General features: G+C 31.3%; 1 protein-coding gene across 1 annotated transcript; it reads right to left on the minus strand.

Annotated features, from left to right (window-relative positions):
• Window positions 1-260: 260 nt before the first annotated feature.
• Window positions 261-9,581, minus strand: LOC118197012 (uncharacterized). The gene has a single exon (XM_085812083.1). It carries the CDS (start codon window positions 8,763-8,765, stop codon window positions 7,221-7,223), a length of 1,545 nt encoding a protein of 514 aa, XP_085668209.1. The 5' UTR covers window positions 8,766-9,581; the 3' UTR covers window positions 261-7,220.
• Window positions 9,582-23,883: the final 14,302 nt, after the last annotated feature.

A 23,883-nucleotide genomic window follows, 5' to 3' on the forward strand; every position in this document is an offset into this window, starting at 1 on the left:
GACTGTAGTTATCTAGATTATACTTAAATCCTGCCAATTTATTCATACTAGAAAAACTGAAAACAATATTCATTGCATAATACTTTTCAACTAAATAATTTTGCATAATGTATAAATCTCTAGTAAGTTCAGTAATTGCAGCACATTCTAAACACTGAATTGCATTTTTGAGGATTTAATTCAAAGGCTTGAATGTGTATGTTAATTAACTTAATTCAGAAAGTTATGCCTCCAAAAGAAAACAAAGTATGCACACTAAACCATTTTAAGTATTAATTTAATATTCACTTTTGACTTGAATGTATAAATACTTAAATAAACAGAAATATTTTCAGTAACATAAACAAACATATTTCAAAACAAGCTATTGTACTACATTCCTAATCTATTTGAATATTGGCCAATACAACCTGATATGCTACCTGTACCACAAAAAATTCTGCTTTCCTACGAGCACTGTAACAATCCTAGATACTGTTCCAGACTCTTCTCAAAATATGTGATTTTTATCTGATCATGTTCCTTAGTGACAAGCAGCCACCTGTGGTTCAGTGATGAAGTCCAGTGAATACTTGGTAGTTCGATCTGGATTCGAATACTGGCTGCATGAGCATTTTCCCATGTGTAACATGGATATGACCAATTTTACTTGGAAATTTTCTCCATAAATGCATTCCTCCTCTTTAGCAGATGCTCTTCATGTCTTTTCCTTTAATCAAATATGTCAAACAGTTCTTTATAGATATGTCAGTTGGGTTCTATATTCTATCCTTATCTCTTATAACATTATTCAAGTTTTCAATAAACAAGGAAAAGTTTTCAATGTGCTAATACATTTACGTCTTTTGTACAAAAGTAGCTAATCATATTTTTATCTTTCGTATTACCATAAGAAAAATAAAAAGTCAAAATAACTTCGTGAATGTTTTCTCGGTGGAAGACAGCACATGTATAAAGAAAACAGAAGCATAGTTTCACATAATCAAAAAGATCCTTATTTCTATTTTATATCTATATTTCTTGGTTAAGAAAGTGGAAACAGCTTCTTTTTGACCTTTTTCAATATAGGACAAAGAGTGTCAAACAATTTTCTACAGAAAGAATGCTACATGCATGGAAAAACTGCAATGTCAAATTTGTATGATTCTCTGTTAATTACTTAAGTGAAAACAGATATGGGAAACAAGTGTGTGCAATGCCAAGTTTCTGAAACCCTCTGATTTTTTTTTCATTAAAACAAATTACAGTGTATATGAGGAAAGGAGCAGGGGGGAGGGGAAAAAAGTTAAGTATTTCCTTATGGATACTTTTAAAAAAAATTTGCTGAATGGTTGGGTTTTTATGTAATTCTCAGTTTAATATAGCTCTTCTCTCTTTCGTCCTAGGTTGACGAAAAATTTATCTCCAATGCTAAGCTACTTTTTTGGAAAGGTTGGTTTTATAATCAGAAAATTCTGAAAATTGCTTAACACACATTATCCTGTAGTGGAAAAGATTCCATGCATTCCCCCCCCCCTTCTTTAAAAATTAACCTATTGAATAGCCAGTGAAAAGACTTTATAAACTGGTAGTTCCACATGTATTTAAACCCTCATTGTGTAGCAGCTATGAAAAAGGCCGAAGCAGCAAGAAATCACTAATTCAGAAGCATTTCAGTACATATGGAGATTTCTAATTCTACTGAATGTGATGAAGTTTAAAATTTATTAAACAGAAAAAATTTTCATGTTTTAATTTTGTATAAATATATGTACATAACTCCATCAAATGTATCTCTTTTCAGAGATATAAGTAGAGTTGCTATTGCCTTGTGCACATTTGTATTTAGTACAGATAAGTATTAAATTTATGAAAATATTAGGATTGATTAAATACAAAATGATGAATAAATAAATTATATTATTGTGAATAATTCTATGCTATAAATTATAGTGCATAAATAGATGCTAATGTACACTGCAGGAGGAGGGAGAGTTTTATATCTTCCGTTCTGTTGGGCTGATTGATGAAATTCAAATTGCATTCTCCATGTCTCAAAAGCGCGACTTACAGTATATATTATATTTATATATAGCTTTGTTCTAATATAGGTATTTTGACACAAAATTGTACTTCCGAGATAACATAAATTTGTTTTTTCCATATTTCGATTCTAAGACTAAAATTATGCCTAGATATTAAATTTCGTAATTTTTGACGAGAAATTTAGAACTTTATCTTGACAAATTTTTTTCAGTCTTCGCCAAGAATAATTCACCCAGTGAACTTCTTAATTTATAGTAACCTATTCTCCTTTCCTTTTTGTCCACGAAATGGAAAAAGTCATCGTTCATACTTTCAAATAATTTTAACAAAGTGCGTAAACCATGTTTTCGTAATTATCGCTTATAAAAAATACGCCAAATTTCAAAATGTGCCCAAATGTAAATTCACGTGCATCTTGGAAAATTTTGAATAAAAAACTATTTTTTTTTTTGCAGGTACGCTTAGAAATACATCTACTTAAATATGGCAAAACTTTTATAGGTTATAATTCAAAATGTTTTCAAAAAATTTATAAAAATTTTTAGAAATACAAATTTTAAAAATAAATCATAAAATATGGACGAATTTTATTTAGAATACACCTAAATTTTGAAATATAAAAGGAAGAATCAAATAAGTTTAATAAAAAAGAGATATTAGTAAATATATATCAAATTCAATTAACATTGAAGAGCTAATTTTTTAAAAACTACTTGTGCGATGTTTACAGAACTTGACAGTTTGACATAATTTAAGTCATAGAATTGGAATATGGAAAAAAAATCTGCATGTCATTTCAGAAAAAGTCCCATTTTGTGTCAAAATACCTGTATTAGAACATTGCAATACATATCCTAAGTTGCATCTTCGAGACATGATACATGCAATTTGAATTTCGACAATTGGACCAGTAGAACAGGAGATACAGATCTTTTCCTTTTTTTTTTTTTTGTGTGTGTGTGTGTGCAGTGTACTTCTTTCATTTGCTCTGTTATTTCAGTAAGTTACCCATTCAATATGCATTACTAACTTTTATCTGTATATATGATTTTGATTTAGGAATGCACCTTAACTGTCCTCACACTTGCAGTGAAAATCTTACCAAAACATATGTTACTATAGATGTGAGGGGAGTAAGAAGAGAGAGGGAGTTACTGAGTAAGGATTTAAAAAAAAAAAAAAAAAAAAAAAAAAAAAAAAAAAAAGAAATTTTGCTTTGAGATGGATATTTTAAAAATGATATATTAATATATTAACACGATGATATTATTAAAATAGTTATATTAACAAAACAGTGTACAATCATAATGTATATTCAAAAAATTAATTTTATCTGGCAGATAAAAGGTTAATCTTTGGATTATGGTAACTTGGCAATTTTTTGGTGAAAATTTGGCGACGAACCCTGCAACAACACAAAAATATGCTGACATCCCACATTCATCAATATGTCAGTTGATACAATGCCACTGGCAACAGCCCCATTCTCTAGCTGCCATGAGAAGAAAAATCACATTTAAGGTGCACCTACTTTCTTTTATACAGCATTATATTCTCCACTGCTGGACTTTGTAACCCAGTAGGGAAATTTTTTTATTATTTTAATTTTATTTATCGATTTACTTATTGGACTGGTGGTCTAGATATTAGATCATTCTGGATATTGGCCATCCATATTTCAGACTCTATACTTCATTTGTACATATCTCTGTCCCATGCACTTGTATTCAGATATGTACTTAAAATTCTGTATATTAACACATTTATATGCTATATGGTTATTTCATAATATTTCAGTTTTTTGCTATAGCATGTACATCACTATTAATTTAGAATTTAACTAGTAACAGAAATTCATTACATGATCACAATTATCTGCAATTTGCGATTAAATTTATCTTGTTATTCCAAGTATGAAAACATGTTAATATCAGTACTTTGTGCTACCATTTTATGTACATGCACTTACTCTGCTAGATGTAGCCCAATACAAAGAGTTGCTTAATACTGGTGTCTGTATTTCTTAAGTACTAATAAAAATAATGAAATGGGTTCATACAAATATAAATGACCTGCAGTTAACAATGAATCTTTTATATTTGTGCAATTCATTTTGCTTTGCATATAACATTAAATAATTAAATGTTGCTGTAAACATTTGTACCTCATTCAGATATATAGAAGTATTGTGGTCATTTCATTCAGTTTTTTGGTGTGTTCTACTACACATTTTTGTACAAATAATTCGGTTGATCTTTACAATATGGTAACTGGTAGTTTGGCGACATTTTGGAGGCGATAAAGGTTACTACCTGGCACTTTGGTAATAATGTGAGCAGTACTCAGTTCCGATTACGCATTATTTTGTGTGAGGGAAATGAGAGATCATGGGATATGTCATGTGATATTAATGGACGAATTACGGTTCTTTAATCGGAAAAGGGGGGAAATCGGGAAAAAATCTGGAAACTTTGTATTTGGCTTTATTCTGTGTTGTGTGAAACAGTGTTCGTGAATTTTTGGATCCCATGGCCATAACTAAAGTGAATTCGAAATGGGTATTTATGTATGTATTAATTTAATGTATGTGCTCATTTATATTTTAAGTAGTGTTTTTGAATTTAATTATATTTTAATTAAATGATAGTTATTTTGTGAATTTTATGTTTGTAGGAATTTGGTATACGTTTTAGTTGAAGTAAACGTGCATGGAAATAATATAAATATCTGACATATATGTTCTTTTTACCGGGTTTAAAGATTGAGAAAATTGTCATGTATTTTCGTGAAATTTTTCGAATTTATGAGAAAAAAGCAGTGTACATGGATATAGTGAAGAGTGTGCGCAATGCCATTTTTGTGCAATTCTGGGATTTTTTTTAAGTAAAAATAAGTCGGCGTGTACATGGTTTAGTGATATTTTAATTAAATGATAGTTATTTTGTGAATTTTATGTTAGTAGGAATTTGGTATACGTTTAAGTTGAAGTAAACGTGCATGGAAATAATTTAAATATTTGATACTAAGTATTTGTAATGCTTGCGGTATGAATTCGTTGGTGACGTGTATAATGTAATAGATGATTTAGAGGTAAAAGTTTTTGGATATTTTATTTATTTTATATGTGGAAATGTTCATATTTGGAAAGGGTAAATACTTTTTCGCGATCAGGTAATTTCATATATGTTCCTTTTACCAGGTTTAAAGATTGAGAAAATTGTCATGTATTTTCGTGAAATTTTTCTAATTTATGAGAAAAAAGCAGTGTACATGGATATAGTGAAGAGTGTGCGCAATGCCATTTTTGTGCAATTCTGGGATGTTTTTTTAAGTAAAAATAAGTTGGCGTGTACATGGTTTATGTGTATGTGTTATTTTGAAAAACGCATAAGGAGTATGGTATTGTGCACTTTTTCCCAATTTTGCAGTGAATATTTGTCATGATTAAGCAGTTTTGTTAGATAAAATTTCTAGCATAAGTGTAATTCGGCTAGTAGATTGTTGGAAGAAGTGTTCAGTAGATAAAAAGAAAAGAAACATGTCTTTACTTCGTGAAGACAAAATGGCGGCGGGAAAAAAAAATAGAGGGTTGCTGTAGGAGAGTTGGTCGCCAAAAAAACGCCAAGTTACCATAATGTAAAGATCAACCAATAATTCTACATATATATGGTTGCATACTCACTTAAATGTAGTATTATGAGTAGTAACATAATCACTGCCATAAATTCATTTACGGTAGTGTTTGAAGAATTTATCATAGCAGTACTAGAAATGTTGAAAATTAGAGAAAGACTGTTTATTCTGATCAAGAGCTTATTTTTTAGGATTGTTATTTAGTCTAGATCGGGTTTTGTTGACAATCCGCCATTTTTTCCCAATCTTCAAAGCCGGGTATACATTGGCGACCGAAATTTGTCGCCAAATCAAAAAATCGCCAAAAGGACCAATACTAAAGCTGTTCCATTTTGAGTATTAAATGCATGATTAATTCTGCAGAAATTCTTCATCCATACACATAGTATTCAGAGTAGATGGGAAAGAAAATTCTTTCACTACTTACAAAAAATGAGACATGAATAGTTATATTAAATTTTGCTGTTATGTCTTATTGAGTAAAGAGCATTAATGACGTATTTTATATTCATGCAATTGATTTTTATATCCAAACATTATATGTTAATTTATACACATAATGTTGCATAGAATGGTTAAATTGAAGCTCTCTTTTTGATTTAATTCCGAAGAAGATTACAAAATGTGTATTATGTGCGAGTCATAACTTCATATTTAAGCACCGTGTTATTTAATTTTTAATTGCTTTTTAAGACCTTAAGTGACACCACCAGCAAAATTCTCCCTACAATTACTTTTTACATGGACAGTGGCAATATTTATTTTTAACATTAGTAAGCTTTTCAAATAAGTTCAAAAACCATTTTAAACATGGAATATGAAACACTCGCATAAGAAGGGGGGGGGGAATAGATTTCTTTGAAAATTCTTATCTTTTGAAATATTGGTCTTTTAAGACTACATAATTTATAGAGAAAAGTTCTTGGTTATAATAAAAAAATTAAAATATTTAAAAATTACATAAAACAACAAATATTATGTCTCTCTCTTAGTCTTCTTAGTGACTGCCATAAAATAATACATCAGAATAATCTGGCACAGTTCATATTTCTATGACAGTCATGGTTTTGCTAATATCTACTGGACATAACTGCAGAATAGATTCATTAAAACTACCAAAACGGAGATAAATGCCAAACTTCATTAGTTTTTTTTTTCCCTCAAGATTATTGCCATGAAAATCATTTTGTTAGGCTTTATTTACCACTGAAAGCAACATCTATTTGCACTGTATCATTTCGAGAAAAATCTATGTCATATGACTCTTACATAATTTTGGTGATGTAAATTGAACTAAAACTCAAGCAGCAAATAATAATTTTACAGTAATATTAACTATCCAATCAAAATGCTTTGAGAACCAAAATTAACTCACTTAACACTTCATCCTGAACATTACACATTTTCTTTCTACACTTTGCCTTAGCCGGACTGCAGTCTGTTTGCTTCTTCTTTTTTGCTGCAAATCTATCAAAAATGTAAGCCCTTTGGAACAGGCACATTTAATGTGCTGACTACATATTTGATAGATTTGCAGCAAAAAAGAAGAAGCAGATTCCAGATTAGATTTGAGGTTTGTCCTCAATATGAATTAGCACATGATTGCTTAATTTACGCTTTTGAGTAAATGATTTCTTACATACTTCACAAACATGAGGTTTTTCTCCTGTGTGAATGAGCATATGCTCAATTAAACGACTCTTTTGACTAAACGACTTCTTACATATTTCACACACATGGGGTTTTTCTCCTGTGTGAATGAGCTTATGCTGGTTTAAAGCAGACTTTTGACTAAATGACTTTGTACACACTTGACACACATGGGGTTTTTCTCCCGTGTGAATCAGCATGTGCTGGTTTAAAACAGATTTGTGAGTAAATGATTTCTTACATATTTCACACATATGATGTTTCTCTCCTGTGTGAATAAGCATATGCTCATTTAAATTACGCTTTCGTCGAAATGACTTTTTACATACTTCACACATATAAAGTTTCTCTCCTGTGTGAATAAGCATATGTTCATTTAAATTATTCCTTCGACTAAATGACTTCTTACATACTTCACACACATGAGGTTTCTCTCTTGTATGAATAAGCATATGCTGAATTAAATGAGCCTTTTGACCAAATGCCTTTTTACATACTTCACACACATGAGGGTTCCCTGCTGTGTGAATGAGCATATGCTGGCTTAGTTTACAATTTTGATTAAATGACTTCTTACACACCTCACATATATGACGTTTTTCTGCATGAATAAGCATATGATTTTTCAAATTTCTTTTTTCAAAAAATGACTTCTTACATACTTCACATACATGAGGTTTCTCCCCAGTGTGAATAAGCATATGCTTTTTTAAACAACTTGTTTGACTAAATGACTTTTTACATACTTCACACACATTAGGTTTTCCTCCTATATGAACGAGCATATGCTGGTTTAAAATAGACTTTTGACTAAATGACTTCGTACATACTTCACACACATGAGGTTTGTCCTCAGTATGAAGAAACTGATGCTTACTTAATTTACGCTTTTGACTAAATGATTTCTTACATACTTCACACACATATGGTTTTTCTCCTGTATGAATGAGCATATGCTCATTTAAATGACCCTTTTGACTAAATGACTTTTCACATACTTCACAAACATGCGGTTTTTCTCCAGTGTGAATGAGCATATGCTGGTTTAAAGCAGACTTTTGACTAAATGACTTTGTACACACTTGACACACATGAGGTTTTTCTCCTGTGTGAATGAGCATATGCTGGTTTAAAACAGACTTGTAACTAAATGATTTCTTACATATTTCACAAACATGATGTTTCCCTCCTGTGTGAATAAGCGTATGTGTATATAAACTGGCCTTTCGACTAAATGATTTCTCACATATTTTGCAATCGTAAGATTTGTTCCCAACGTGAATAAGCAGATGCCGTTTTAAACTACTCTTCTCAGTGAATGATTTCGTGCATACTTCACATACATGAGGTTTCTTTCCTGTGTAAACGAACACATGCTTGTTGAAATTATCCTTGTGCATGAATAACTGATTACATTCCTCATGCACATGAGCTTTCTCTTCTGTACAGGTATCCATTAGGTTTTCTAAAGCATTACTTTTTCCAAATCATTGGTTACATACCCCTAAACAGAAAGTTTCCGCACTACGGAGATAAGTACAAGTTTCGATTTCACATAACTTGCTACATACTTAGTAATTATATTTATGCTTGACATGGATGGAAAATGGGTTCGTGAACTAACATTTTACCCAAATGAGTTCTTGAATATTTCATCGCAGTTTTCAGTGTCTTGCGTAAATACACATGTAATTATTATGATAAAAGTATTTATACATATTGTGCACGAGACTTATCTAATGGCCTAGTTAGGCATGGTCTGATTTCCAGGAACACTTTAGTTAAAAATATATATATATATATATTTTATAGAAATATAATTTATTGCTCAAGAATATATACATACTTAATTATGATATCTGCGACATTTTAATTACTTGAAGTTTTGCTTCTTTAACATTTATTGGCCAACACTCAAGGTTTCTAAAATATGCTAAAAAGTATTTTACTGGTCTTTGTGGACAATTAGCAGTTTGAAAAAAGTTACTCATTTAAACCGGAAATAGTAACTTAGAAGGCAAGTGGGCAATCGTACGCTCACTTACAGAGTTCCATAGTCTTGCTAACAGCACACATTGCTGATTTACCATTCAAAAACTCAAAATGCTACTGTTGCCACTCCTTCCTGCATTTCCTGTTTAATATTTGATACTGTTTGTAGCGTCGCTTCAGTTCCGTCAAGTTTCTAATTAAGTTTAGTTAAAGCGGAATGGCAATACTTCTTTTTCTCACCACGAAAAACAAAGTTCGGTATTCTATCATGCGATTTAACATGGATGTAAAATGTAAATAATGAGTAAGTATCTATAACGTCGTAAGGAATAAAATATTGATTCTATTGGAGTCAGGGAAGCGTTATTTTCCTACATTTGCATACGAGACACTTCACTGTTTTTATTATTCTGGCATGCAGAGGGGAATTCTCAGATTCCTGAGAGAATCTCGAACTGGGCCTGAGGTCTGAGGAAGTCCGAAAATAGTATTCTCCAGATCAGGTATAAGCTCAGTTTAATATTTGTTTTGCTAAGGCCAACTCATACTGTCAGACAGGACGAAATTTCGCTTCCTAGTTTCCAATGGTTTTCGCGAAATCCATCACTAGGTGGTGCTCGAAACCGCTGTACTTTGTCTATATATTCAACATTTGCAACGTAGCTCATTAATAATATAAAGTGTATTTTATTAATAAGTATCATTGTTTGCTAATAATTATACAGGATGGTATATTGTTGCCTGCCGTACTGCAAAGTACTCTTCCTTTTAACAATTTTTTACGGTTTATTTAAATAATTATTCGCAACATATAACTGATGGAAATGCTATGTATAATACATAGCACTTCCATTAGTTACATGTAATACAGATTTAATACAAATATATAAAGTTGGCGCAACCAAGGCTGTTCTCCGAACAATAGCCCATAATTCAATATTTCTTAAAACAAAAACCATCATCACGTAAAATTTTAAAGCTTTAAAATTCTTTTGAAATATTTTCCCCTCTTAGCTTTTGTATATAAACAAGCTTCTTAATGTGTATGTTTGTTCAGCTTAATACTTCTCATCTTACAGTTATTGTAGTGCGCTATCATTTATTAACTCCAAATTTGTTTGATAGCCAATTTATATTTAGACCTATTTTTTAATTTATTTCATTTCATGCAACTTACTGCTCCCTGTTTATACTGCACTCTCACAATCCTCATGGAGTAAATGAATCTGTCAGTAACAACTTCTAAATCACTGTATATACTTAGCTCATGTGAAGTAAATCTAAAAGATTTAAATGTATTCAAAGAATAGAAATATTTGTGTAAATTTGTATTCTGATTTGCACCGTAAACTTCTGTGGTGTCCCATATAGCACAGTTGCTATAACGTTGCAGTGACATCTCAATGTTACATTTTCTTCACATTACATTTGTGACCACGGTACAACGTTGCAGAAATGCCACATTGTGATATGGATGTGAATGTCGTACGGATGTCACATACACGTCACAGCAGCCGTTCAATGTGACCACAAGAAATTTCTCAGTCTTCTCCACCCTGATTATTCTTGACCTTGCTGACGTAATTGACCTTGCTGGGAGGTATTTTTGCGCTCTGATCTTGCTCTCCCGACTCATTCTTAAATCTTTCAATAAACCTTTCTATGAATAAATTATTTTTTTACGCTAACAGATTGCGATTTTAGTTATTTCTTTTTTTTATTAAAAATACTGATAGTTTAGAGCGTGTTTTTACTTTGTGTGATACTAAGAAATAGTGAAAGTATATTTTTTGACGAATGCATACACATTCTACTATATCGAGTATTGTCAAGAATGGCTGCTCAAAGAGTTAGTATAGCGTTTTTTCATCTCGAGGATTAAGTGACCATTTTTTAACCCATCAACGAGCCCGCCTCTCGGAACGAAATGCTTTGAAAACGGCCGCGTTGTCAGACAACAAACCCCTCCAAAAAAATCGCTTTCGTTTTCTGAAATCTCTCTAAGATGGCCCAGCCTAAGGCAGTATGTTTGCTTCCCCTTAGTGTGATGGATAAGCCATAAAATTGCCTCCCCGGTATTGAATGGCTTGCGTTTCGTTTCGTCTCCCTCCTCTTTCTTTGTACTAGTAGCCTGTAGACTTGTTTCTTTTAACATGTGACGGCCGAATTTTCCGAAATCTTTTTAGAATTTTAGCTTCCAAGCTTGTAAATTTTCAATTATTCGACGTGTTTTATTGGGCAGTATTTTAAGAAAGATCATTATTTATTTTGTTACACAATTTTTTACTATTTACTAATCTATTTTATTTAGTTTTAGCAGGCTAATTTATTTTTGGAAATTAAATTTTAATTCATTCTTTTACCGACTGTTTTCATCATATTATAAATCCATATATATTTACGATGAGAGTACAATATTTATCAGGAATTTTTGGAAAATTTGGCATACGTATTTATATTTTAGCGTTGAAATTTTTCCACAAGTTGTTCGTTAACAGTCGAGCTCATCCTCGTAAACGCTTGATCTTTTCAGCATGGAAATGGCAAGCAATAATCTTCCTAATATTTTTGGGATTTTATAGCAATTTCTAGAATTTTGGCGGTTTTCTACAAATATTTTGGGTACGTTTAGCTATTATACAGTTGCTACTAATGTGGAATTTAAAGCCAAAAATGTACTCCTTCGTTGATTTGAGAGATCGCATTTCGAATTTAAACTAAAGTTTAAATGAATTTGATACAATCTTAGCACAGACTAGAAGAATTATTTCTCTGTGTTGGATGGATTTTTCTCACTTTTCTGCATTTGATAGATTAAATGCATAAAGTAGACACGCACAAATAGAATTTAAATAAATTTCTATTTTCATTTAAAATTTGTCATTATTAGCACCTCCCGCAGTTTTATGCAATCATAGGATTTTCCGAATTCTATTAGGTCGTTAACATAATTTCAAGGCCGAATAGAAAAGTGATAATATGGAAAGACTATGTCTTCAGTACCAATAGCCAAGTATTTGTAATTAAATAAAAATAAATATTGAATACCAGCCGCTTTTTTATTTATTTTTAGTCATATAACAGAAGATAAACAAGAATACTATTACATTTAAGAATTATTTAGTAAATTATTTTGCTAATGTTATATGAATGATGAAACGCGGTATAAATGTTCAAATGATTGAATTCAAAGTTAAAAATCAAACAAACCCCAAAATTCCTTTTTCCCAAAACTTCGTAAAATGTTTTGATTAAATATGATTTGAATAAGTTTTCCAATTCTGTTTTGAGTGATATAAATGAGGATATAAATATTATTAAATTAGGATATAAATATTAGGATATAAATTATTATTAGTAATAATTTTTGTATTATAACTTAGCAGAATATCGTTTACCGTTAAAAATTATATCTAAAAGAATTAAATTTTGTAAAAGAATAAAAAATATAATTAACTGTTCCATTTTGTCCTCTATGCATCTATTTATATAAAAAGGGAATCTGGCTAGGGAATTTACGACTTGTATATGAACTAAAAATTGGTATCTTGACAAAACATGTCAGAGCATAAAAAGCGTATATTCTGTGATATTAGTGTATTAATCATACTTCTGTATCCGTAAATGCAGCTTATAATTGCAAGCATAAGTATCATAATGGATTTTATTAAAACGACGAAAACTGAATGCATTATCAAAGTACGGCTCTTTATCCCGTTAAGTATTGCTTGGGTCTTAACCAACACGAGTTTTATTTTTGAAATATTATTCCAAATAAAACAGGAAGCGTTAAACTATATGCATTTTAAACAGTTTTACTTTTTTATATGCATACAAATGTTAAGTAGCTTTAAATTGTACTTCACTTCTGAAACTTCTGCGGTATTATTTTTAGAATAGATCAAGGACTTTAAAGAACAAGTACATTTTAGTAATATGCAACGTTAATGATATAGTTCAAATGTTATTGAAAAACTGTACGATTTGTAACTGGCACTGGAAGAAGCAAAATTTATCTACAACTTTCCCTTTCTTCCCAAATTCGTCTGATTAGCAAGGATTGAATAGATAATTGTAAACGTCTTTGCTAAAAGTAATAATAATCGGGAAGAATCCTTTCTACCCCTGCCTCCTGGGAAAAGAAAACGACTTGGAAGGGAACCTGACCTCCGCAGGCTAACTGACACTAAGGTCTCCAAAGACTATTTCTAGTCAATAGAGTTTTTTCATTGTAGAAATACTCATTATCTAGAGCTATCTTTTTTTCTAGCCATTGTAAGCTACAGATATAGTGGGAAAAAATTCTCATTTTACATAATTTTCGGATAATTACATTTTACGTTAAATAATTTTAGATTTTGATTAACGCAATCGATGAATATGGCAGAATAATAGTTTCTTGTAAACATTGTAAATTTCAACGTTTTTTTAAGTAAAGATTTCAAGTAAACCAAACCAAAGATTATTAAATTAGTCTTATAATGTTTACTGTTTGGTTTTCAGTGTTCTGAATTTGCATTTTAAAAACATAATTTAAATAATCTTTCTTTACGCTAGTCCCTTTTAAAATGTTTACCTATGTAAACACTTACTAATGTTTAATGTAGCAACTTTGTATGTACTTAACGAAAGACTTAGAGGAATTTATAAAGAAAACTAGTTCACATGGAAAAAATCACGAAATCTTCCTTACAGCCAACGTATTGACCAGAAACCAAAACCAGGTCAAAATACTTATGATCATCTCTTTTATCCACATAGCCATCGGTAAAATTTTCAAACTTATACTTGTTCTTATTGCAGTTATAAACAGAAATGTGAACACTCAGATACTGCGCTTGTTAAAGTTAGTACAGTCTGCGGCTGATTCTATATCTGCCGAGGTGTTTTCGAAAAAAACTTGAAAGATAATAAATTATGTTACCTGCTGAGTCATCGAAATATTATATAATTGTTTATTGAAACTGAAAATTTTATAATTTTCTATAAAACTGCAATGGAATTATTGCATTGAGTAATCTTCAGTGTGATGTAATTAGTGTCCTAAATATAAAAGTATGTAAAAATTAAAATTGGAAATTGCAGCAAATCAGTCCCTAGAAATATGCTATGCCGGTATTAATCTAGTAGCAATCAATTATTCATGAACATTATAGTATGCATGCCATATAACAATTTGTGAGCAGTACAGGAAACAATTTCGATATGCGTGCCTTTTCTTTTAACATAGTTTTTCTCTCGTTACTTTTAAGATAAACATATAAATTGAAATAGTTTTTCTTCCTCCAGCTTTCACTTATTTACTTCTTAAAATATCTCCACTAAAATCAGAGTGATATTATCAACGATTTTTCTTTATTATATAAATATAAAATTTATCCTTTATTATATAAATAATTGAAATGCTTAAATTTGACATTCTAATAAATATTTTATAGTAACTCTCTGAAAAATTTAACTTCTTTTAAGATGTATGAAAATGAATTAAATCGTGTATTTTTTCCAGTCTTAATGATAATAAAATTTTAGAATCATCAGTTATATATCCGTATTGATTATGAGAAATTATCTCATTCTTCTTTGAGCTGGAAATTGCTCAATGGAGCTTCTTCCAGCTAGAATTTGAACTCGGGGTGTAAGTGATAATAGATCGGACTGTAGGATAACGGATGTTTTGTGGTTTTTTTTTTTTTTTTTTTTTTCTCCTCGTAAAAACGCTATGTCTCTTCAATGGCACCCCAACGAAAACATGTCAGACGATAATTCGTTAACACATGAATTATTCCGACAGTGCCTCGTGCTTCTTCTCTCTCGCCCTTTAAATGAAACAAATAATAAAGGAATTATGTCATTCTCACTATCTTGTTATAAATGGAAGTCCTTCCAGCTAGAATTTAGAAGACCTCCTTATTAGAAGCACAATGAGGGCACTGCTGAATTTTCGCATTTCTTGCTTCGAAAAAAATCCAATGTCTTTGCATGGTATCTTTCTGCTTGTGCAGCATTCGAAATTATTCCGCTTTCGCAAATTTTTCAAATTTACTTTTTCTTGTATCGTTTTTCCATTTGTCGTATATTGATAGGTGAAACAATGCAGATTTCTGTCTATTTTTTTAAGTTTTCGTGTCGGCAGAAAAATATACTGTCGCATTTAAAATTGGTTTTAATGCTGAAAATGATTTGATTGTTTGGTTCTATTTTTCCTTTTTCTACCTTTAAAGATTTATTTTTCTTCCATATACTTCCATTTTAATCTAATAGTCTCCCAAAAACTAAAGCGATAAAAAAGTTCTTTGATTCCAAGATAAAAGAAACTTTCATTATGCTTTGAATTTCTTCAGCAATCTTTCACTAGTAGGATTTATTTTCTTCTTTCACCTACTGATACTATGTGATTCTATATCTGTATATGTAAGTGTGTAAGTGTGTCTAATGGTTTAATTGATATATATATGTCATCAATGATATATATATATATAATCAATGATATATATATGCATTCATATTTTAGCATATGTATATATTAGAATGCATATATATATATATATATATCATTTTATAATTTCATTACACAAAAATTTTATACCTTAGGGAGTATATCTTTTATAGTAGATTTTGGGAATGCTTGAATTTTGAATGAAAAGGAAAGTCAAGATTTCTACTACTTTACCCCGTTCAGTGCTTTCTCTTTTACTAAGGAATTAACATCATAGGAGCGCTGTTTTTGCCCAAATGTTCGGCTTTTGTGGGAACGGTTAGGGGAAACCGGAAAAGCAAGAAATAATTTTTCATTCATGAATTGACATCTTCAAGAAGCATTGATTCTCAGTGAGTAACAGACAAACATCTGGAAAGATGTATTTAAGCATAAAATGGTTTTCGAATCCAAATAACATTCATTTAGAGAAATTTTTGTGGATGCAATATATAATATTGAGATAAAAGTATAAAAGTAAGTAAAAGAGGGCGATGTAGAGTGCTTTCACTGTTCGACTATTCGATACACTATTCGACTATGTTAGAGAAAGGCCTCAAACATAGTACTGTCGGCTCTGTGTTTAGATTTGCTAAATTTACTAAAGCACACGATATCTATCTACCAAGATAGAGATATTCTACTTCCGACGAGCTTTCTAAGAAACACTTACAAGCATTTAGTTTACATGTTGAGAAAAATCATAAAAATTCCATGCAGTTGATCTATTTCGTCGCTGAAAATAGAAGCCAATAAGAATCGATAGTGTTCTCTTGCTTCAGGCACCTAGATTTTTCACTTTGAATTTGGAACTAGAAATATAATTACAAATGTCTCTACTAGGGGAGATAAAAATTCATTATTTTTTCACACATGTAAACTCTGGTTAAATTACTCTACTAGGGGAGATAAAAATTCATTATTTTTTCACACATGTAAACTCTGGTTAAATACGTTTTCTCGTTTATAAATTACAGAAGATTTTTCAATAATTCCTGATATTTTAAAGGAAACTTTTGATGTATTTGTTTCCTGTAACAGGTCTAAATAATCATTCATTAAAGCCACACTAATTTTAACGATCTGAAAATTAACAAATGAGTTGAACTCTTTCATAATTATAATAAAAAACTTAATTTGGGTTTAAGATTACCTCAGAAGTGATTTTTTTTTATTTCTTAATTTAGATGCCTTACAATCCAACAGTTATTTCCCCTATTCAACTACGGCCATATTAGTGGCCGGTAAATACTGGTAGTTCGATTTACACCCTGACGAACGAATACGATGGCTGAATGGTATTTTTCCATGTTTTTCCCTATATATAACATGAATATGAGACTTTTCTCGTTAAAAAGTCCTCTACGAAGGCATCTCTTTCTTTAAAAGCAGATAGTCCTCGTGTGTTTTGCTGTATTCAAGTAATCCTTACCTTCAAATTACGGCACCTGTCACACTAAATCAAGATTAAAGGTTTCTAAACAAGATTTTTAATCGGCCTGAGCTAAAACCGCTGAGTACTGGTAATCCTACATAAGTTCAAATCCTGGTGAACAGGCTTGTTCGGTGAAAGTTTCCTACGTTCAATGTGAAGGAAATCTAGTTTTCCTTAGAAAGTCCTCCCTGATAGTTTCCGTCCTCTTGCGCAGATGCCAATTCCATTAAATTTTCTGTATTAAACACAATTGTAATTCTTTCTTTTTAAAGAAATCTCAGGGGAAATAATTGTAAACATCAGATTCAGTGCGATTATGAATTATTATTTTAAAGTAGTTAACATTTTGAGTGGGAAAAGCATTTTTAATACGCTCATAAACAACCCCTCCTCTAAACTGGCATCAAACTGTGTCGATTTCTAAAACAATCTATATAAATACGTTTCCAAAAAATTCTGCTAAAATATTAAAAGTTGTATTTGTAGAGCATTTATTAGTTAGATTTGTGATTACCTACTTACTCAACGTTTGGTTTTCGTAACCTATAAGGTATTTTCTCCCGCCTTCTTAGCATACCTTCGTGGTGTAATGGTCAGCACGCACGGCGTGTATTCGAGAGGTTGGTGGTTCGAGTGCCGGCGAAGGCATTGCTCCTATTTCACATGTCCTGCTTCGAAATAACCTAATGTTTCTATAGTGGCACCCAAACCAAAAAAGGTGGTGGATGATGATTCTCCGCCGCAAGGATTTGGCGATTCGATCCCCTAATCCCCAGTCGCCCTTTAAAAGGGGGAGTATATACGGTATTTTCTCCCGCCCCTTTAGCATGCCTTCGTGGTCTCAGTACGCTCGGCGCGCATTCGAGAAGTCCGTGGTTCGCGTCCCGGGTAAGACATTGCTCATTTTTCATGTCTCTTGCTGTTAAAAAAATGTAATGTCTCTAAAAACCTTCCATTCATCAGAATAGTAATAAAGTCATGAAGCATAGGAGGTAGGGGGGAAAAAGGAATTTTAAAGAAAAGATTATTTTTACAAAATGACTCAAAATTTCTTGAGACAGTATAAGTAGTTATATAACTCAAATAATTAAATATTTGACCTCTTAATTTTACCAGTATTTCTGTATAGAAATAAAACATTATTAAATATCTTTAATGAGTATCATAGATAGTGGAGCACATCGAGTGAGCTTCACAATATTTTCAAAAGCAGCTACTTTGGCAAATGAACAGAACTGTCGGGAATCGCTTATGAATGTCACTTACACGTTTCATAATGCCAAGAATGTTATAAAAATAACGGTTATGCTATATCAACAACTTACCGATCTTTCCAAAGTGCTTAAAAATAGAGCTGTTCCAAAAATTGTATTCAGTTCATTCATGGTGTTTAATCAAAAGCTCGTCGTCGATTTTTGAACTGCTTATCGATAAGCTATTGAATTCAGATTTTGTACAATTACGTTTACGGATGATAATAATTCGATTTAGAGTTTTTAAAATTTAATGTCGAAGAAATTTTTTGCGCATATTTCCATTTATGAATAAACTAAAAATCTTAAATTTTTAAGTTTGCATCATTTTACAGAGCGTAAAATAGCTTTTGAAATAAAATTTGCATGAAATTTGTAACCTAATTTCTGATTTGGGGGCGAATTTTGTTTTAAATTTATATATTTTTTCGATTATTTGAGGTAAAAGGATACTTGGAAGTAAAAGACTGAACCAAAAGTAATAATAATAATAATAATAATTTATCGCATAGATTAATGGTAATAAGAGATGATTACTTAATAGCTTCTTTGCTAAATTCCTGTACAGTTTTATAAGAAGAATCATAGGCTCTTAAATTACGAAATCAAATAATTGAATCGCATTGTCAGATGTATAATATTTATAAATTTATCAAGACAGCCTCACGTTTTTATTATTCGTGATATAAATTTGTAGAAGAATTTTTTAAAGAGAATTATTTAATCTCGTATTCCCATTAAATTACACGATACATTATTTTTAAAACAAAGAGCGTTAGCCGAGAAGGTCTATTAACTTCATTTTTTCATTTTCCGTTGAAAACTATGTCAGTTCACTTTTCAAACTGTTGCTACCACATATTACAGCCCTGTATTATATTTAAAGAAATTAAATAATGGTTTTGGTTTATTAGATTACGGCAAAGCACTCGAGGCTATCTGCCTTAAAATTAAATAATGAATAATCTGCATAAATATATGTATGTTTCTCGCATTGTGATAAAACAACGGTACCTAGACCCATCCAATTTTGAATAACGTACATTTCCACCCGAATATGGGCATCTCGAAGCCGAGATTTGGAATTTGTTTTATTATATGTTTCATATTTCGTAAAACTTCAATGAATTTTTAATTAAGAAACTCAACGATTTTAGAGCGAGCAAAGGCAACACTGTATGAAAATAAAAATATAAAAAATTATCTTCAACGGCGAGACTGTGTATCGGAAATTCTAAAGATATGCTCATTTAAAATTTATTTTGCGGTATTGCTGTTTAACTGAAGTTTTATGGTTTAAGTGCGAAGAACATGATATTTAAAAATAAAGGTAACCCACAAACCGTTAAAAAAACGCCCTTTGTGCTTAATGTAAAATCTGAAAGATTTGAATTTTCAGATTTTTATGTTTGCATTTATTACTTTTATTTTTCTCGTTTTAATTCATTAATGCTCTTATAGGTAAACGTTCATTTTGTAAAAAATTCTATTTTTTATTCAGTAACTGCTCTAAAACGGAAATTCTTAAATCCCTTTATATATGCATCCACTTTGTAACTGGTAATAAATTTGTTTCTTTAGAGTCAGTGTAAGGCCTTTATCCCAAAACATCAAGAAGATTTCTCCCCACGCTAATGAGCCATTACCCATTGTCCTCAGGATTGCATGGACCCTTGTCGCCTTAGGCATTGGGGGTTGGAAGACATACAAAAATACGGGCTAGTCCTTTTTAGCGTGTTTTTTCGATAATACAAAAACACGGGACTGTCCGTTTTCGAGGGTACATTTAAACTAACAATAATCCGTAACGAACCGTTAAGAGACCTGCATAAAAGAACGAGAAAATCCGGGCCAAACCGTTAATGGGTTAAGCTCTGTTCTTTCTGCTAGCTGAACATATCGTCACAGCTAAATTTTCAGAAGCACTGTTTATTGTATATTGATGTGAATGATAACAGCAATAATTAATATATAAAAGCGTAAGTTATGACCAAAAATAAATAATGAATTGACAATCGATTAACTTTCATTTATTATCAAGAATGCGGAAACAAAAACATCATCAAAAGTTTACTCTCATTTTTGTCTCAATGCTTCGAAGTTTTAACTTAGGAGTCATTGTTTGGTAGGTATAATTCACTTTTTTTGCTTTTAATATTACGAGGTAATATGAAGACGGAATTTACTTTATGCATTTTATTGCAGTACTTTCATCGTGCTCTGCTATTTTTAGTCCAAAGAGGCTTTGTCCCTGAAGGACTATTATCTTCGTTTTGTGATTTTGCATTGAATCACTATCAACGATTCAATTCACCTATAGGTGGCGCTTTCATAGATTAGTGTGGCGGATAGAAACCGGTATTTTGATTTGTGATCTGACTTCCTACATCCAAAAACGGAGTTGCTTAGCTTTTCCGAAATGTTTGATTTTGTTCAAGGAGGCATAAATTCTCGCTGTATTACAAATTTTGGCTTCCTATTTAAGGATAAGTTCTATAGCGTCCTGATCGCATGAAATCGAAGGACATTTCATTGTTGAAAAAAGAGAAATATATATATATATATTTAATTTCTTGTTCATGTAAAGAAGGAACTGCTGGCTATTGTAAGCATTGTGTCGCTGTTTTATTGTATTGCGACAGGTAGCTGATTTTAACGTTCACTGATTGTAGACAAATGATTTCATATGTGTTTAACTTGGGATTTCCAGAAAATCTGTGCAGTAAAAAGTGTCTTTTTTTCCCCATAAAAATGATATTGAATCATTATATACTAAAAATATATTGATCTATTATATGCGTCTATTGTATTTATATCTATTATATACATAATAGCGCTAATTATCAGATGCAATTGAGAATATCAACAAAAAAAAGCACTTAAAATGAAAAAAGACACTTGTAATAGAAATATTAGTATTCTATATGTATTATAGAAAATACATGCAATGAATAATACCATGACCAAACATAAAAAAAAAAAAAAAAAAAAAAAAAAAAAAAAAAAAAAAAAAAAAAAGAGCAGATTAAGTATTACCTACCCCTCAGTACTTGAGAAAGCAATCCTGGCATATAACATGTAATTAACTTTTGATTACATGATATTACAAGCATTTTCTTGAGATTTGTCCTGCGAGTGGTTAAAACGACTGAATACTGGTAGTTCAAGCTTGGCTCAAATCCTGGTGAACAAGCTGGCTGTGCAGGGATTTTTTTTTTTTTTGCCTGTGTTTTGAGAATACGAACTAGATTTCCCTATAAAGTTCTTCATAAAGGCATTCTTCTTCAGACTGATAACTAATGTGCTTAGCCATATTCAAATGCCCTTAAGGTAACCTTAGTTTTCCTTTAGATTCTATATTCACATGTTATATATTTTTATGCTAACTATCTTCAACCACTGTAAACAGTTCTAAATACTTTAGGAGGAAATGACTCACACATAGAAATTTCAACATTACCAGAATATGAAATTCAAAGTTCATCATTAACATTAAAATATTTAACTTTTACTTTTATATGTGTCATGCTATAAATTTTCATTTAAATTATTGCTAACATGAACTGAAACAGAATTGAAATTTCTGAAGGTAAAATATGCATGTGTTTTGCCCAGGCACTACACTACTAATAAACTCGGGAACAATGGACTGTATTATATCACACTTTTATTCTCATTAAATTACATCGTTCATGGCCCCTCGAAGCCACAAATTCTCTCCTTAGCTCACAAACTCCAAGAGCTCAAAAGCGCATGCCTAGATGCTAGTAATGAAATGCGCGCGCAGGCGCAACATACCGCCCGCCTTGACATGATGTAATCATTCAAAACTACAATAAAAATTACACAGTGTGACAGTATAAAATACAGGTATACAATTGTACACATCAAACTACTATAATATGAAAATACAATAATTAATTACAGACATACTTTTTGTTTAATTTGGCATAGGTAAAACACAAACTTTATTAATTGATCTCTTAAAAATACCTCTTTTCGTTTTCACTGAAACTACTCTAACCTTATTGTGTTTACCTAAGTATATCTGTACGATTCTGCCAAGAGGCCAGTTACATACAGGAATATTATCAGTCTTTAAAATTACCTCAGTTCCAACCTTGACATTGTCTTTTTCAAAGAACCATTTAGTTCTTCCTTGCATTGCACTCAAATAGTTATTTCTCCAATACTTCCAAATTGTTTGCACTATTTTAGTCAATTTTTGCCAGCTCTTTAATCTATTATCATTAACGTTTAAAATATTAGGTTCTGCAATAGCCGTGATAGGTCTGTCTGCCTATCAGGAAGTGGCCTGGTGTCAAGATATCAAAATCCTCTGGTTCGGATGATAAAGGATGCAAGGGCCTAGAATTCAAAATGCCTTCAATTTGAGCAATTACTGTAAGAAACTCCTCATAGGTTAGTTTCAAATTGCCTACTACGCGTTTCAAATGAAACTTAACATATTTGACACCCGCCTCCCAAAGACCTCCATGATTGGGAGCTCTAGGGGGAATGAAAGACCAATCAATACTCTCACTCGATAAATAATTACCTAATTCGTCATCTGGTTTGCTGACTAGCCTATTCAATTTCTTTAATTCTGCGTTACTACCAACAAAATTGGTTGCGTTATCTGAAAATATATGTGCACACTTGCCTCTCCTGCTGAAAAAACGCTTTAAGGTTGCAATAAATGCTTGACTAGACAGGTCTGTTACCAACTCAAGATGGCAAGCTTTGGTAACAAAACAAACGAAAATGCACACATACACCTTGTTAAGGCGACCTTTTCTCTGATGTGGGTATTTTATAAAATAAGGACCAAAAAAATCAACTCCAAGTAATTGAATGGAAAATTCGGGCTGACTCTTTCCTGAGGGAGTTGACCCATAAGTTGTTGACAGGGCGCTGGTTTTGCTTTGAAACATACTACACGCTCATGTACTTAGCGTATCAGAGCGCTGGAATCGCGGATAAATGTCCGTTTCACTTTTCAAACTGTTGCCACCACATGTTAGAGTCCTGCATTATATTTGAAGAAATTAAATAATGAAAAATCTGCATAAATGTATGTATATTTCTCGCATTGTTTTAAAACAACGGTACATAGAGCCATCGAATTTTGAATGACGTAATCTTCCTACGAATATAAGCATGTGGAAGACCAAATTTGGAATTTGTTTTATTATCGATTTCTTATTTTGTAAATCTTTAACGAATTTTTGATTAACAAACTCAAGGATTTCAAAGCGAGCAATGGGAACACTGTACAAAAAAAAAAAAAAAAAAAAAAAAAAAAAAAAAAAAAAAAACTTTTTATCTCCATTGCGTGGAGGTGTGTATCGGAAATTCTAAAGTTATGCTCATTTTAAAATTATTTTGCGACATTGCTATTGAACTGAATTTTTAAGTGC

The sequence above is a fragment of the Stegodyphus dumicola genome, chromosome 2 (genome assembly GCF_044657685.1).
Source record: "Stegodyphus dumicola isolate Sdum_Otavi_A_Nest chromosome 2, ASM4465768v1".
In the NCBI taxonomy this organism is placed as follows: Eukaryota; Metazoa; Arthropoda; class Arachnida; order Araneae; family Eresidae; genus Stegodyphus; species Stegodyphus dumicola.

Excerpts from the sequence above, each read along its gene's own strand:
- LOC118197012 (XM_085812083.1), bottom strand. The coding sequence starts at position 8,765 with ATGGATACCTGTACAGAAGAGAAAGCTCATGTGCATGAGGAATGTAAT.